Source organism: Selaginella moellendorffii, unplaced genomic scaffold (assembly GCF_000143415.4).
Source record: "Selaginella moellendorffii unplaced genomic scaffold, v1.0 SELMOscaffold_70, whole genome shotgun sequence".
Lineage (NCBI taxonomy): Eukaryota > Viridiplantae > Streptophyta > Lycopodiopsida > Selaginellales > Selaginellaceae > Selaginella > Selaginella moellendorffii.
Window position 1 is genome coordinate 735,240 of NW_003314331.1, and position 14,564 is coordinate 749,803.

The 14,564-nt window shown below is 50.5% G+C and overlaps 5 protein-coding genes across 5 annotated transcripts; 3 read left to right on the forward strand and 2 right to left on the reverse strand.

Annotated features, from left to right (window-relative positions):
• Positions 1 to 277: 277 nt before the first annotated feature.
• On the forward strand, positions 278 to 1,855 carry LOC9640370 (meiotic recombination protein SPO11-2). Its single transcript, XM_024659818.1, has 8 exons — positions 278 to 395; positions 458 to 750; positions 807 to 935; positions 1,003 to 1,097; positions 1,156 to 1,218; positions 1,271 to 1,347; positions 1,406 to 1,533; positions 1,614 to 1,855. The coding sequence occupies exons 2-8, from the start codon at positions 652 to 654 to the stop codon at positions 1,752 to 1,754; spliced, it is 732 nt and encodes a 243-aa protein (XP_024515586.1). The 5' UTR covers positions 278 to 395; positions 458 to 651; the 3' UTR covers positions 1,755 to 1,855.
• Positions 1,856 to 1,934: 79 nt separating this feature from the next.
• On the forward strand, positions 1,935 to 4,320 carry LOC9640371 (4-coumarate--CoA ligase-like 7). The gene is made up of 6 exons (XM_002985820.2): positions 1,935 to 2,957; positions 3,014 to 3,203; positions 3,266 to 3,408; positions 3,478 to 3,545; positions 3,612 to 3,714; positions 3,772 to 4,320. The coding sequence occupies exons 1-6, from the start codon at positions 1,938 to 1,940 to the stop codon at positions 3,883 to 3,885; spliced, it is 1,638 nt and encodes a 545-aa protein (XP_002985866.1). The 5' UTR covers positions 1,935 to 1,937; the 3' UTR covers positions 3,886 to 4,320.
• LOC9640372 (probable protein phosphatase 2C 23) lies at positions 4,250 to 7,986 on the reverse strand. The gene is made up of 5 exons (XM_024659683.1): positions 7,673 to 7,986; positions 5,146 to 7,598; positions 4,963 to 5,076; positions 4,622 to 4,886; positions 4,250 to 4,559 (listed from the first exon to the last, which is right to left on the reverse strand). Exons 2-5 carry the CDS (start codon positions 7,243 to 7,245, stop codon positions 4,441 to 4,443), a joined length of 2,598 nt encoding a protein of 865 aa, XP_024515451.1. The 5' UTR covers positions 7,246 to 7,598; positions 7,673 to 7,986; the 3' UTR covers positions 4,250 to 4,440.
• Positions 7,987 to 9,207: 1,221 nt separating this feature from the next.
• Positions 9,208 to 12,001, reverse strand: LOC9640766 (multiple inositol polyphosphate phosphatase 1). Its single transcript, XM_002985915.2, has 12 exons — positions 11,876 to 12,001; positions 11,730 to 11,820; positions 11,385 to 11,660; positions 11,172 to 11,330; positions 10,973 to 11,113; positions 10,850 to 10,906; positions 10,658 to 10,799; positions 10,502 to 10,606; positions 10,264 to 10,451; positions 10,162 to 10,203; positions 9,954 to 10,111; positions 9,208 to 9,495 (listed from the first exon to the last, which is right to left on the reverse strand). The coding sequence occupies exons 1-11, from the start codon at positions 11,959 to 11,961 to the stop codon at positions 9,971 to 9,973; spliced, it is 1,428 nt and encodes a 475-aa protein (XP_002985961.1). The 5' UTR covers positions 11,962 to 12,001; the 3' UTR covers positions 9,208 to 9,495; positions 9,954 to 9,970.
• Positions 12,002 to 12,043: 42 nt separating this feature from the next.
• Positions 12,044 to 14,284, forward strand: LOC9640767 (GABA transporter 1). The gene is made up of 7 exons (XM_002985821.2): positions 12,044 to 12,425; positions 12,525 to 12,755; positions 12,827 to 12,921; positions 12,984 to 13,170; positions 13,236 to 13,366; positions 13,433 to 13,669; positions 13,725 to 14,284. The coding sequence occupies exons 1-7, from the start codon at positions 12,356 to 12,358 to the stop codon at positions 14,109 to 14,111; spliced, it is 1,338 nt and encodes a 445-aa protein (XP_002985867.1). The 5' UTR covers positions 12,044 to 12,355; the 3' UTR covers positions 14,112 to 14,284.
• The last annotated feature ends 280 nt before the right edge of the window (positions 14,285 to 14,564 follow it).

Genomic DNA, 14,564 nt, shown 5'->3' on the forward strand with positions numbered 1-14,564 from the left:
ATGGCGTGCCACGGGCTCACGCCCTTCGAATCGAACGAGCTGTCCAGCACGGCGGACCTGGTCTCTCCAGAAGAGGTAGCTACACCCGATCGATCTTTGCGATCTTAGCCAGGAATGCAGGTGAGGGCAAGGATCGAGGTCGTTGTCCGGCGATTCTTGGCCACTTTGATCTCTCATCGGCCCAGGATTATGCCGCTTTCCATGGCAAGATTTTCTTTCCCAGGTCCTTTAACGCAGCGAAGTGCTTGATTGTTGAATCTATCTCCAGGTCCGGAGGAATTGTAGCAACGTTTTGATGCAAAGGGGGCTACTGCAAGGCGATAACATCTTCCTGTCGCATCTAGACTCGACCCTGAGCTTCACAAAATCCGGGAGCATGAAGAGATACTTTCGAGGTAGTAACTTCCTTTCGCTTGCTTTTCTCTATGGTTTTCTCTTTTTGATTTTTCCTCTACAGTTTGGAAAATGCTGGAGCTCTGCTACCAGCTTCTTACGCTTGGCAAGAAAGCTACACAGCGGGAGATTTTCTACAGGCTTCTTTGCGACGCATCCGAGTACTTCCAGTGCCAGGAGCAAGTTAACAAAACCATCCGAGGCAGAGTTTAGTTTTTCTTAGCTGCTGGAGATGGCTGAAGCGAGAAAGCGAAAACTATGCACGCAGATGTGGTGGGAATCCTGAAATGCAGCCGCTACAGCCTGGGAATCCTCGCGTCAGCTAGAGGAGCTATCGTTGGTCGACTTGTCATTCAGGTACACCACGAGTTTGCCGGACATTTTTGTTTTGTTTCCATTCTTTCTCTCGTCAGGAACTCAACAGGGAACCTGTCGACTGCACGAAGATTGGCATCAATGGCTACATAATCGATGGCGACTTGGAGCTGCTGCAGAACTTGACGCTTACATCCGATGCTCGATACATTCTCGTGATTGAGAAGGTAACTTTGCAAACAAATCGAGGCTTTAGGCTCGCTAAACTTCTTCCTTCTTTTTCCTTTTGTACAGGATGCCGTGTTCCAGCGGCTTTCAGAGGACCGATTCTTTCAGACCATCCCAAGCATACTGATCACGGCAAAAGGATACCCCGACCTTGCATCAAGGTGAAGAGATTGATGTGATTTCATGGCTTTTCTGATTTTCATCCTTGTTGTAGTACAGGGTCATGCTTCACAAGCTCCACAGAAGCTTCCCACTTCTGCCTATACTCGCACTGGTCGACTGGTACGTTCTGTCCATTTGGCAATGGAAATCTTTGCATTTTTTTTCTTTCCAGGAATCCTTGCGGCCTGGGAATTATTTGCACATACAAGTTTGGAAGCGTGGGAATGGGACTCGAAGCTCCTCATTACGGTACCAAAGCTTTCATTCGTTCTTTTTTTTTCTCTCTAGAAACAGAACATTCTTGCAGTGTGCGACGTCAAGTGGCTGGGTGTAAGCAGCGAGGATCTTCCTCGCATCACTCCGGAATATTTCGTGGAGCTCTCCGCTCGCGATCGTCAGCTTGCGAAAGGCTTGATTTCGTCGGCAATGCTCCAGGTGAAAGTTTAACAGTTTTTTCTCTCGCTCAAGGACTGATAGTTTGCTTTTGCTTTGTTGCTTTGCGTTTAACGCATTAGAACCATCCTCGCTACAGGGAAGAATTGGAACGAATGATCCAAGCCGGCAAACGCGTGGAAATAGAAGCGCTCTACGCTCACGGCTACAAATCTTTGAGCGGCTACGTCGCCCAGAAGATCGTCCAGATGAGATACTTTTGATAGAGAGGAAGTTCTGTCTTGATAGAGGAAGCTCTGTTTTTAGGGTTCATGATAGAGCACGGCCTTTGGATTTTCCATGAATAACTTTGCCCATCATCTTATCTCGAGCTCTCTTCTATATTTAAGAAGCCCCAATCTCTACCTAGGGCTCTATTTTTTCTTCCTCTTCGCTTCGTTGGCGCCATGGCGAGCGTCTTTGATCCAGCAACGGGAATTTACTCCAGCTGCCGCCCCGCATTGTCGATGCCATCGCCCGGTGCCACAGGAGGAATCGTCCAGTTCTTGCTGGAGCGCACCAGCGATCCAGGGATTTCGAGCAAGCTGGCGCTAGTCGACGCGATCACGGGCGAGAGGGTGACATTCTCGCAGCTCCGGCGCAGGATCTCCGTGATTGCGCAGGGATTGATCGAGCTGGGGGTCCGCCGGGGCGACGTCGTGCTCATCCTGAGCCCGAATTCCATCCAGTTCGTGGAATCCTTCCTCGCGGTGATATTCGTCGGCGCGATCCTCACGACGGTGAATCCTCTCAACACCGCGGAAGAAATCGCCAAGCAGGCCAGGGATTCCTCCCCTAGCCTCGTCATCACGACGCTGGAGCTCGCGGACAAGGTCCAGCGTCTCGATCTTCCCAGCGTCATCATCGATCATCGCGATGGCTCGGTTCTTCCTCCAAGATCCATTCCCTACTCGTCGCTGCTGCGAGAATCGCCGATATTTCGAGCCGGATCATCGATGTCGGCGCCGATCGAGTCGAATCTCGATGACACAGTGGCGCTCCTCTACTCCTCTGGCACGACTGGCGTGAGCAAGGGCGTGATGCTGTCGCACAGGAACTTCCTCGCGGCGGCCGGGCAAGTGAACATGGATGCCGAGATGGAGGGCCGGGAGAACGATGTCCTGCTCGTCATGCTGCCACTCTTCCACATCTTTGGCCTCGCCGTGAGCTACGCGTCACTCCAGAGGTCCGAGACGGTGGTGATCCTGCCAAGGTTTGAGTTCCTCCATTTCCTCAAGAGCATCCAGGATTTTAGGGTTACGCAGCTCCCGCTCGTCCCGCCAGTGGCGATCGCGCTCGCCAAGCATGCCGCGGTCGCCGATTACGACCTCTCCTCCATCAAGAATGTCATCTCTGGCGCTGCGCCTCTGGGCAAGGAGATCATGGAGACGTGCTCTCGCCGCCTCCCTCTCGCGGATATCCGACAGGTACTCTCTTTTTTTTTCTCAGCGGTGGTTTGCTGAGATCTTCGAATTTGCTTCAGGGCTATGGCCTGACTGAATCGACTGGATTGGCACTGCTCACACTTCCTAGAGAAGATCCACGATTCATGGGCGCAGCTGGGACTTTGGTATCTGGAACCGAGGCCATGGTGGTGGATCCGGAGACATGCAAGCCTGTCCCTCCTCAAAAATCTGGAGAACTTTGGCTGAGGGGTCAACAAATCATGAAAGGTGAGGTTCGAGCTCCACTCTCACATTCCCTTTTGGACTAAGACCCTTGTCTTTTCTAATAGGCTATTTAAACAATCCAACAGCGACAGCCTCGACGATTGACAAGAATGGGTGGCTCCACACCGGAGACCTCGTCTACGTCAATCAAGGACGGTTCTTTGTCCTGGACAGGATGAAAGAGCTCATCAAGTACAAGGGATTCCAAGTATGTTATTCTATGTTTTTTTCACTTTCTCTCGCATACAATTGCTTATAAGCGATGGAAATCTCGCAGGTCGCCCCGGCTGAATTGGAAGCATTGCTACTGTCTCATCCTTCGCTCCTGGACGCTGCAGTAGTCCCGTGAGTGTCAATCCAAAGCTTCTCTCGAGTTTTTCTCTTGTAACCATTGTGTTTTTTCTTGGCCAGTCTCGCAGACGAAGAGGCGGGTCAAGTGCCAATAGCATATGTCGTGAAGAAACCCAACGCCACCGTGGATGAATCCAACGTCCTAAACTTCATTGCCAAACAAGTAAACCTCCATTTCTTTCTACCGCAAACCTTGGATTCTACGCTTTGTGCTGTCCAGGTAGCTCCCTACAAGCGATTGAGACGCGTTTCTTTCATCGACGCGATCCCAAAGTCAGCAGCGGGGAAGATTTTGCGTCGCGAGCTAACAGCGCTCCCACAATCCAAGCTTTAAGACACAAAAAAACGCGAAAAAGGAGGTACGCCGTTTCGTTAGTTAGGGCGACGCGAAGAAAGTATGTCCAAGGTGAGGGTGAGCGTTTTCCTGGCGAGCGGACACCACAAGCTCCACAAGTTCAAGCCCCCCGGTGCGATGCGAGCTCGTTGTCTCGCGCCTCGATAAGCTCTAAGGCGTGGGGGATTTGTGCGACGAGGATGGCGATTCCATCGTCGACACTGCCGAGTTGGGCATTTATTACCCCTACACTGTGGTGCAGGCGCTCATACACGAGATCCTGGATAAAGGCTGCTGCTTCTACGACCACTGACCTATAAAACCAAACAAAGCGCGCGCGGGAAATCGCTTCGAGATTTTAAACAAAAGTTTAAAACTTTGAATTTGAAGGTGTTTGGCGCGCTTGGATAAATAAAAGTATATTCTCTAGTGTTATTTCGAATTTGACCGCGAGGAGCGAAAGCGGGTTGTTCTCTCTCGCATGAATTGGTGGCGTATTTTGTCATCACCGGCTGGAAGATCTCCATATCCGAATAAATTGGCGTAGTTTTGTCATCACCGGCTGGAAGATCTCCAAATCCGACCCTCGAGAGACACCACCATAACCGACAGATCGTCGTGGTACTTCCTTCGATCGCCCTGAGGGATGTCTAGCAAATCGTGGAACTCCATGCCTGGCAGTATAGAACTCACATCAAAACTATTGGAAAACACGCTGCTTGATTCGATCACTTACCGGCCTTTCTGGCTGCGCGGAAGAGAACCTCCTCGATCAAATACTGGGCGGGGTCGCCGTCCGGGAACTTGTCCATGAACCATTCCACGTAAGAAACCACCTCGTCGTTGGTGAGGTACTGGTAAAGCCCGTCCGATGACAAGACTAGGAATTGGTCTTGCGGGCAGAGCTTATGGTGGTGGAGATGTGGTATGCACGATATGTAGGGAGCGCTCCCCACAAATTGGACGCGAAACACCTCCAGCAATGTATCGTTCCACTTTGGCTGCATCAAACAAAACAGAAAGTATGAATACCCTGTTGGAAAAAGAAGAAAAGAAAAAGAGAGAAAAGATACTAACCTGTTTGAGATACCCAGCGCCAAACGCTCGAGTGACTGCCAGCTTCCCCTTGACACGGTCGTTCACAATCGACGACGTATCATCCGGATGCGCGGATCGTATCTTCCCTGCTTCCTGGAAGCAAAGAAAGGAGCAACCAAACCGTCAGCCAGAGCGGCAGGGAATATAATCGCCTGTCCTCACCTCTGGAACGCGTGTGCTGTGGTCGAGAGAAAGCTGCAACGCGCCCAGCGTTGCCGAAACAGGGGGAGGCCCCGCTGCGTCGTCGCCCGCGCCGTGCGCTTCAAACGCCGCCAGCTCCATGGGCGTCTCCTCCACAATCCTCTCGAGCTCCAGGTCCTGGCTTCCGGGCCTCTGCCTTGCCGAGCTCTCAAAAGTAACGGCCTTCCTGTGCTGTGCTAAAACAGCGCGACTATCCCCAACGTTCAATATGTACACGTCCTCGTCCTTCATCAGCATCACCAGAACGCACGAGCCGATGAGAGCCAGCTCCGGGTTCTCCTCGAACATCTCGTCGATCATGTCCAAGTAGGACTCCTCCGTGGCCTCCAAGGCCCGCGCCAGCGCCTTGAGGACCGCAGCGTGATTTACAGCACCCCTCCCATGCAGCCTCTGCCGCTGCTCCTCCCGCTCCTTCTCCGACTTTATTCTCTCCTGCTCCCACTCGTACCTATACTGAAGAATCCGCCGCTGGTTCATCCGCTTCCGCCTATTGTAAACCTTCCTGAATCTAGTGCTAAGCGACCGCATGTTGATCGGCTTGACTGTAGCGGCGTGATGATCACCAGCTGGCCCGTTTGCTTGACCAGCTGTACCATTTGGCTTAGTGCCGCCGTCTTCATTCCTCTGACACAGAGACCCGCAACCATCGCCAGCTTTGCACCCAAACCTTTCGCAGTCAAGCTCATTGACGTCAATCCCGTTGACAGAGCCATTGTGCGCATCCCACCTACGGATTTCTGCTCCAAGGTCAGACACTTTAGCCTGACTTAATCCACGAGAATCTACCCGCTGCAGATGATCATCATCCCCGTTGCTAGTCGCGTGGTTTTCGTTTTCCTCTTCCTTCTGCTCGCCTGGAGCTTCCAGCTTTCTCTCCGCCAGATTGTGATCAACTTTGGACGTCGGTCTCCTGTGCCGCGGCGGGAGCTGGAACGCCTTCTTCTGATCCCAAAGCAGCCCCTTAAGCTCCCTGTAAATCGCGGGATAAAGATTGCTCATAAGGTAGTCTGTAGCGTCCGGTCCACTGAACCCGTCGTATATGCCAACGAACAGCCATCCATGTTCCTCTGATAGGACAACATGAACTCTATCTTCACCAGCTTTCCCTTGAGCCCAGTGAAGGTTATGGCTCTCAATTCCGTCTGCGTCGGAAAATTCCCCGTTTGATTGCGGGGAATCCAGAAAGGACCTCAGATCCCTCCGCTCGTCGCCGTTACCTGTTCTTGTCTCCCTGGACGCGAAGCTCTTCATAGGCGCCACCACTGACCTGTTCGTGCGTGTCAAATTCGAAACTGTTCTCGTGAGAGCCTTCTTCACGGGATCCCCAACCGTCTTCATGATCCTGGCCAGGGATTTCCTGCGCTTTCTCATGTAAGCCGACATTGGAACCGCCAGTGGAGCCGAGAAGGTGGTGCGGTCGACCGGCTCAAACGGACCAGAGTTGTAAGCCCTGTCCAGAGGGCCGGACATGAACCCCCGCTCTATCGGACCCGACATGAATCCCCGCTCAAGAGGACCCGACCCCGAGACAAATCCTCCCCTTTCGAGAGGACCCGAGCACGGTCCAGAGAGAGGCCCCGACATAGGCCCCGAGAACGAGACACCCCGCGGGATAGGCTGCAACGGGAGAGCACTGAACGACGGCGTGCTCTCGAAGGTCGCTGCCCGCTCGTTGGCGAAACAATTGTTAAACTGTTCGTGGTAGACGATCGAGCGCGGAGCCGCTGTATTGGCACTCACGGAAGCCCCCGAGATGCTCTTGAAGGAAGTCTCCGAGATGCTCTTGGGCTTCTCGGTTCCAGATTCCTGCTGCTGCTGGAGCTGCTGCTGTAGTGGGTCTTGACCTTGATTGTCCGATCCAATGCTGCTCGAGTCATGATTGAATTCGGCATCCCCAGCTTCGCCGGGCGACAAGTCGTCGAGGGAATCCACCACGGGCCGGACGTAGCAAAAGGAATGGCCCAGCCCCTCATCCAGCGGATCCGTGAACAGTGCCGCCACTGCATCGTGCTGGCTCTTGGGAACGAAGCAGCAAACCACTCGCGACACACTGTTGCCCATCACATTCTCCTCCTCGAGTAGCCTCCCACTCCTCTGTCCAAGCCTGCTACTAGAAACCCACTGCTCGGCCAATCCCCCTCTTGGATAGAAGCAATAAAGGTGGAGGATCCCAACATACTGACCCCTTTGTGCCTTCCTATAGCCCGCGAAGCCCCTGGGATCGTGTCTCGTGCAGATGCCACGAAGAAGACGAAGTCGAGGGAGTAGCGCTCACTGCCAGCGGGGGCTGTTGACGAAGCCGAGTAGTCGTTCTTGGCGGGCCCATTGGAGCGAGTGGATCCCAGCAGCAACCTAAGTCCCACAGATCTTCCACATCGAATGCTCGAGCCGAGCCAAGCATGCCAGTGCTGCCGCTGCCAATCATCCCCGACGAGGCACCGACAGTCGCATCAGAGCTAGAGAGGAGGCGAAAAGGACCCCGAAATACCTCGATTCTCGCGACGGCGCCGCTCGAATCCGCGCCCGCGCGGCGCGTATCGATCGATCGCGAGTGAGAGCAGCGGTACCTCTTCTGGACGCGCAATCGCCTCGGCGCTGGCGTCGGGAGGGATCCAGCATCGATATTTCGGGGCGCCGCCGCCGATCCGCGCGACCGATCGATCCGGCCAAACCCTGGGCGCCAAGAACACGAAGAAGTAAAACAAGGGCAATGAAGACGCAATGAAGGCAACTAAGAACACTTGAAGTTTCCACCGTGAGTGAGAGCGCAAGAAAGAAAAAAAAGAAAAAAATAAAATGGGTAAAAACAATGAAAATAATAAAAAGGATGACCGGCCGGTCATTTGATTTTTCCCGCCGGACGTCCACGTGTCAGGCGGCAGTAGACTTTTAGCGGGCTCGTGGTCAAACGCGTACGGCCGGGCCACTTTTTTTGCGCCATCGCGGGACAAAACCATGTAATGTAGTATAGTTCCATAGGGTCGTACGGCAGCAGTGGCCAGTATACTTTGGAGGCTTGCGTTGCGTCCCTACAGAAAATATTGGCGCTGGTTTGTCGTGGTTTTGGTCGCGTTGTGTAAAGTCCTGGGTTGAATATTCGACTGGAGAACTTTTGTCAAAGCAAACCAAATCCGTGAGGGGCGATGCATTCACACACACACTCGCTACATTGATATTGATCTATAGTTGTGTGTGAGAATAGGAAAATATTAGGTCCGGACGAAGGAGGAGATCACAATCACGATTCCAATCACTCGCTCACGATCGTCATCCTTTTTTGTTGCGACTTAGAAAAATCATATCCACGGACCACGCCCGTGTTTAATCCAATTCTCCCCAAACATGCAAAGACGAGGAAGACGACGATGGACTAGTCCTGTGCCACTTTCTCAAACACACTTAAACCTTTTTCTTCCACCACTTTCTCCAAACACCCAGCAAAAAAATAAGAATAAAAATACTTTTTTATATCAGAAGAAAAAACGAATATGCCTCCACCAACGTAGTCCTCCAGTGGTGGAAAATTATAAAACCAACTTGTCAAGCAAAGCCAATGCTTGCTAATGTCATGCTTGTGACGAGCTCTGTGTGAGTAGGAAAGTCAACGCAGCTATCATTTTTTTTCCTTCGAGCGCGCGTTACAAAAAGTCAACCCACACACTGGATTCTAGAATGTCTGGGTTGACCCACCACCACCACCAAACTCCCACTAATCCGATGTTAACTCCGCATTATCTCCATGCTTAATGAACACGTTGACACCGCCACCACGAAACACGCGATTTCTCTCCGTGGCCATCGCGAGAAAAAAAAAAAAAAAAAGCTTTCATGTTCTATGTAACAGCGCGGCTTCTCAAGAGACGCTTGGCAGGAACTCGAGCGAGGGTCTTGACTTTTTGGGATCCCGGATTGACGTCCAAAATCTCGCCTGCAGTCCTGGAAAAAAAAGCTGTGATGGAGATGAGATCTCTCCGTCCAGCAAAGTCAAGGGTGTAGCTGAGACTTAGAACAATCGCGACAAACTGGATCAAACTTGCGAGGAGCTTATATGTCAAACTTACGAGCGCGACTTTTCTGGAACGAAGAAGAGCAAGAAAATAGAAAAAAAACCCAGATGTGATCGGATCGAATAGCGAGGTGGCAGAGCCTAGACAGCGACTTCTCATCCGTTTTGGTTTCGTATCTCTCACTCCTATTGAGTCGAATGAAAGTTTTCCTCGCGTACCTTCCGCTTTCGTTTCGTAGAAAAGCGCCCAGCTTCTTCCCCGTGTTTGGATTCATGTCAAAAATCTCCTCCTCGTTTATCAAGCCCTGCGTGTGCAAATGTCAACCAAAGAAAACGAGCGAGAAACAAAAAATAATCCAAGAGAAAACCAAGGACGCATTTGCTGTAATACATCGCGACTCAAAACAGTAATAGCTATGGATCCATCTACATGGGGCCACCTCCAATACAACGCAACCAACAACACACAATGTCAACTTCAATAGCACAAATGCTCCAAGGAAAACATATTTGTTGTTTTCTATCTCCCCAGTCAAACAAGTGCCACCTACCAGCCATTCATTCATGAAAAAAAGGCCAAAACAGAGTCCAGAGAACCAAAAAGCCAAAACACCCGAGTCAACCCGCGCATTCAATGCGATCCAAAGTTTTATGTCTGAGCCTTTGCGAGCTAATGCGCTGCTACTGCTACTCTAGCTCACGACGAACACAGAGAGATCAGAGCACACGCAACAGCAAGAGCAAACAGGGGCATGGAACTTGCCTGGCCGCGGTGTCCTTTCACAGCTCATGATCGTCGTCTGGCGATGGCTTCCTCCGCAGTCCAAAGAGCCGAAGCAGGCTGGAAAACCAGGAGACTTTCTTTGGCTGGAAACACACCACCTCGAAGCTGTGTTTCAAGTGCGGGGAAACAATCTTGTCCTGCGTGCAGCCGGATTAGTTATAGCTCATGGATTTAAAGCTCCGCTCACCAGGAAAAGGTCCACGGGACAAAAATGCGATCCATTACATGCCTGTCCAGTAAAGTGAGCGCGCACCATGAGAATGTGTATGAAAACAGCACGGGACTTAACTGGCATAATCATTGGATGCTCATTGTGAAAGGCTTGCACCCGGAAGGCTGGACTTTGGTTGGAGCACTTGTAAAGTACCAGCATCGTGTTACCTCCAAAAGGTGCTACTAGACTTCCCCTCCAGAGTCGAGGGAGTGGAGGTTTGGGAGGAATCGCGACGGACTTCTCCTCCTGTACAACTTTCACATCTGTAAAGGAGTTCAGAGGTCAGCTTTTTAAATGGCCCACACAAACATACCAGCTCCGTCTAAAAAGAGGCCAAGGAGGCACGCGAACGGCAATACTGTTTCCGCGTGTGCAAATCGCAACTTGGCTTTCTCCAGAAACTTAGCGTCTGTAGAATCTGAAATGCGCACTAACACTCAGCGATCGACGATAAGCTTTAAATTAATACCTCTGGCGCTTTCCTCCATAGCCGAAACAATAGCTTCTTTCACGTTGGAAAGTAGAGAGATGCCCATTTTGTAATTGATTGAATCGCCATAGCCTTTTAGATGATGTAGCTCAACGTCGTCCGCCCATTCAAGTAGACGAACCTGGAATATCAAAATTACTTCGGTACTAGATAGCCTAGTCGTCAAGATACCTCTTCTGGAAGAAAGAGCTTGCAAGCTTGCGTAGTGATCTCTAACACAGATGCTTCCTGCAGTACACAACAACAACAAGACATAGCTCGTAAAAGTCCACGAAAACAAAAACAAAAACTTGCCTGCTTGCATAAAAACCATAAAGAAGAAATATCATCGTTTGTAAACGGTAATTTATACCTCTTCGTAGCGGCTGCGGAGACCTGTGCATATACTTTTTTTTGGAGTTTGGCCACAGCCGGTCTTCGAACAGCTTTGGATTCCTATCATAAAAAACTTCACAAAAAACACAAACGCATGACACGTACATCAGACACGTACCTTGTAGTTTTGACAACAGTCATGAAATCTTAAGTGTATGTCATTGGTTTTGTTGTCGCTGATCACCGAAAATGCGCGGTGCTTCCCATCGCCAAGCGATCCTTTGTTCGAGAACAAACCCATGCCGAAGGCAACGGCACTCTGCGCAGACCTGTGAACCTGCGAAACAAGACAAGTTCATCGACGAACAAAAGCTTTCTCTCCAAAACAAACCTGAGTCGTGAGGATCGGGCTGATTTTCGGATGATAGTCACCACTAAAAATCTCCGGGAACCTCTCCCGGATCCTCTGCCCAAGCCGGAACATCTCCTCCTCACCGGGGATTGTCAGCTCGCCACCGACAAACTTTCCTCTCCATGCGGCCTCCCATCCGGAAGGCAGAAAAAACTCTCCAGACTTCATGCTCTTGGCAAGCTCACTGAGCCTGACTTCCAGCTCCTCAAGCTGTTTCAAGCGCTTCTTTGTAGGCGCTCGCGTCCCATGCCTTGCCTGAGAAGCAAAGCACCCAAAAAAGAACAAGAAAATCGAACCAAGAACGCTCGTATAATCCTCTCTTACCACAAGATTCAAGTGAATAGGAACACAGCCTTCCGGCGGCGATGGATCCTCCGTGAAGAGCTTGCTTCCAAGATCTCGCGAAACTTCATACCTGAAAAATCCATGGAGAGCTGCCTGGAATCCGCATGGATGGATGAAAATCTCACCTGGTGGAGCTGGAAAGGTGCTCGCGCACGTCGAAATCCGCAAATGCAGTGGACAGCAGCAGCACAATCGCCACGAGCACTCTCATCTCCGCCTAAACCCTAAAAGAGGATCAAACCTTTACCTTTGTCAAGAGAGTTAAACCCTAGCTTTTCTCATTTGAGAATTTTTTTCTCGCGCTCTCGTGTCACGTCGCCATCATTCCCATTTCACACTTATTTGGAATCGTTGCATCATGAAAGAAGTACTATGCTACACTTTGAACACGCGATTCGTGTCCCTGCTATAAATTTCTATCTTGTCATTGTTTTGTCTAAGCGATCATCGATATTCCCAATCTTTCCTTCTTCTTTCTTTCACTCTCGACCCTCTCGAGAATTTCCAGTTGCTTGGTGTTGGTCTGCTTGCTCACATTTTTTCTAACGATGGCTTCCTCATACTACTTTGTCCTCTAATAAGTTTTCTTAGTAGCTTTGGAGAGAATGGGGGAAGAGGCTGCGCTCGCCAAAGAGGAGCTCGACGCTGGAGCGGCATTCGTGCTAGTATCCAAAGGTTTGAATGCTCGCAAAACTCGTATAGGATTTGATCAAAGATCTTCCAGGAACAAGAGAGAGCTTTGACCGAGAGTTTTTCCTTGAATCTTGCTTGCAGGGACATGGCTACACGCAGCGTACCATCTCACCACAGCCATCGTCGGTCCAGCGATTCTAAGCCTTCCATACGCTTTCGCGTCACTCGGCTGGGAATTGGGAGTTTTGGCCCTGACAATGGGAGCTCTTGTCACCTTCTATGGCTACAATCTCGTCTCCACGCTGCTCGAGCAAGCGGATCAAAGAGGCCAGAGACACTTGCGCTTGGGAGATTTGGCGGTGGACATTCTTGGTGAGATTCTTTTTCTTTCTTTTCCGAAAAGCTGCGCTGTAGTTCTGACTTTCTTTATCCCGTTCTTGCAGGACCAAAGTGGAGTAAATACGTTGTTTTTCCGCAGATGGTCATCAGCTTTGGCATCGTTGTTGGCAGCAATCTCTTGTGCGGACAAGGAATGCTCGTAAGTTCTCCTCTCAATCGTTTCTTCCAGCTTTCCAAGTGAACCATCGGGTTTAAATGCAGAAAATCTACGAGAACTTGGTGAAAGATGGCGACCTCAAGCTTTACCACCTCGTGATGATCAGCGCGTCGATCATGATCATCCTGTCCCAGCTTCCATCTTTCCACTCGCTTCGCTACATCAGCCTCGCCTCGGCGCTCCTCTCCATGGGATACAGCCTTGGCGTGGTGGCGGCGTGCATCTACGCAGGTTGGGCTTCTCGAGCTCTGAAACTTTGCTCGTGATCACCTTCGAATTTACCAGCAGCTTCTCAGGTCACTCCAAGCGAGCGCCACCAAAGGATTACTCCATCGTTGGGAGCACCAGCGCTAGAGTTTTCCACGCTTTCAATGGCCTCTCGATCATGGCCTCGACGTATGGAGTGAGCATTATACCCGAGATCCAGGTTCGTGTTCTCGTTGTCTAAGTTTCATCTTTAGAAAGGAAAACGATGTTTTGCTATTGTTTCCAGGCGACTATAGCTTCTCCAGTGTCCGGGAAGATGTTTAAAGGATTGCTGCTTTGCTACGCGGTCGTGGTGACGACGTTCTTCTCGGTTTCCATCTCGGGCTACTGGGCTTTTGGCAACAAAGCCACTGGAAATCTCTTCGACAACTTCATTCCAGACGACAACACAACGCTAGCTCCCGACTGGCTCTTGTTCCTGATCATTCTCTTCATCGTCATCCAGCTCCTCGCAATCGCAGTGGTGAGTTCTTCCATATATTTTCTCTGGAGTTTTAGAACTTCTTCTTTCATCACAGGTTTACTCGCAGCCTCTCTTTGATGTCTTCGAGACTGCTCTTTCCGACGTCAAAAGGCCAATCTTCTCGTTTAGAAACTTGCTCCCCCGGCTCGCAGTGAGATCACTCTACATAGTTTTGGCAGCGTTTCTAGCGGCAATGCTCCCGTTCTTCGGAGATCTCAATGCGTTCATAGGCGCCGTGGGGTTCTTGCCTCTAGCTTTCATTCTCCCCCCGGTTCTCTACAACATCAAGTGTAAGCCATCGCCAGGGACGGTGGTCTTCTGGGTAAACACAGCCATTATCGTGGTGTACGGTGCCATGGCGGTCATGGGAAGCGTTTCTTCCGTACGCCAGATCGTCCTGGACGCTCACAAGTTCAAGGTCTTCTCCAATAACACAAGCTAACTGAGAATGTATGAATCTTTGGCAACCACTTAACCAAGCCACTTGATCAGTCCAAAGAGTTTACAAGCGAGAAGGCCCATGGGGAATGTCCCAGAGGTTGCATAAGCAACTGTGTTAAGGCGGCATGAAAAAGATAACTTTCCAACGGTAACAAAACAATTTCAAAAAATAAATAGGAAGTTTATGCTAGGGTTAGAGTGATCCTTAACGGGCAGGAATGCGCTAGTTGCACAATTTTACTGCAACATCTGATGTGGCCTGTACAATTCAGGAGAATATGTGGTAGAAACAAGTTCTCCAAAATCATACTAATCCAATAAAAATGTGCCATGTGTTACTCAACCAACTTGTGCCTGCCCCGTTAATGACTGTCAAAGGGCATGTATGTGCCCGTTGACCACAGAAAGATGCTCGCCACACCTGGCTTAACATATTCCTCCTACACAGCCTTGT

Bases quoted from the DNA above. Each gene is read 5' to 3' on its own strand.
- LOC9640370 (XM_024659818.1), top strand. From the start codon at position 652: ATGCACGCAGATGTGGTGGGAATCCTGAAATGCAGCCGCTACAGCCTG. The intron at 1,098-1,155 runs GTGAAGAGATTG...GTTGTAGTACAG, and splicing joins TACCCCGACCTTGCATCAAG to GGTCATGCTTCACAAGCTCC. The intron at 1,219-1,270 runs GTACGTTCTGTC...TTTTCTTTCCAG, and splicing joins ATACTCGCACTGGTCGACTG to GAATCCTTGCGGCCTGGGAA.
- LOC9640372 (XM_024659683.1), bottom strand. From the start codon at position 7,245: ATGGGCAACAGTGTGTCGCGAGTGGTTTGCTGCTTCGTTCCCAAGAGC. The intron at 5,077-5,145 runs GTGAGGACAGGC...CTTTGCTTCCAG, and splicing joins ACAGCACACGCGTTCCAGAG to GAAGCAGGGAAGATACGATC. The intron at 4,560-4,621 runs GTAAGTGATCGA...CTATACTGCCAG, and splicing joins CCGCGCAGCCAGAAAGGCCG to GCATGGAGTTCCACGATTTG.
- LOC9640766 (XM_002985915.2), bottom strand. From the start codon at position 11,961: ATGAGAGTGCTCGTGGCGATTGTGCTGCTGCTGTCCACTGCATTTGCG. The intron at 11,821-11,875 runs GTGAGATTTTCA...TGGATTTTTCAG, and splicing joins CACCTTTCCAGCTCCACCAG to GTATGAAGTTTCGCGAGATC. The intron at 10,204-10,263 runs GTTAAGTCCCGT...TTTACTGGACAG, and splicing joins AGCATCCAATGATTATGCCA to GCATGTAATGGATCGCATTT.
- LOC9640767 (XM_002985821.2), top strand. From the start codon at position 12,356: ATGGGGGAAGAGGCTGCGCTCGCCAAAGAGGAGCTCGACGCTGGAGCG. The intron at 12,426-12,524 runs GTTTGAATGCTC...TCTTGCTTGCAG, and splicing joins ATTCGTGCTAGTATCCAAAG to GGACATGGCTACACGCAGCG. The intron at 13,670-13,724 runs GTGAGTTCTTCC...CTTTCATCACAG, and splicing joins AGCTCCTCGCAATCGCAGTG to GTTTACTCGCAGCCTCTCTT.
- LOC9640371 (XM_002985820.2), top strand. From the start codon at position 1,938: ATGGCGAGCGTCTTTGATCCAGCAACGGGAATTTACTCCAGCTGCCGC. The intron at 3,409-3,477 runs GTATGTTATTCT...GAAATCTCGCAG, and splicing joins TCAAGTACAAGGGATTCCAA to GTCGCCCCGGCTGAATTGGA. The intron at 3,715-3,771 runs GTAAACCTCCAT...TGTGCTGTCCAG, and splicing joins TAAACTTCATTGCCAAACAA to GTAGCTCCCTACAAGCGATT.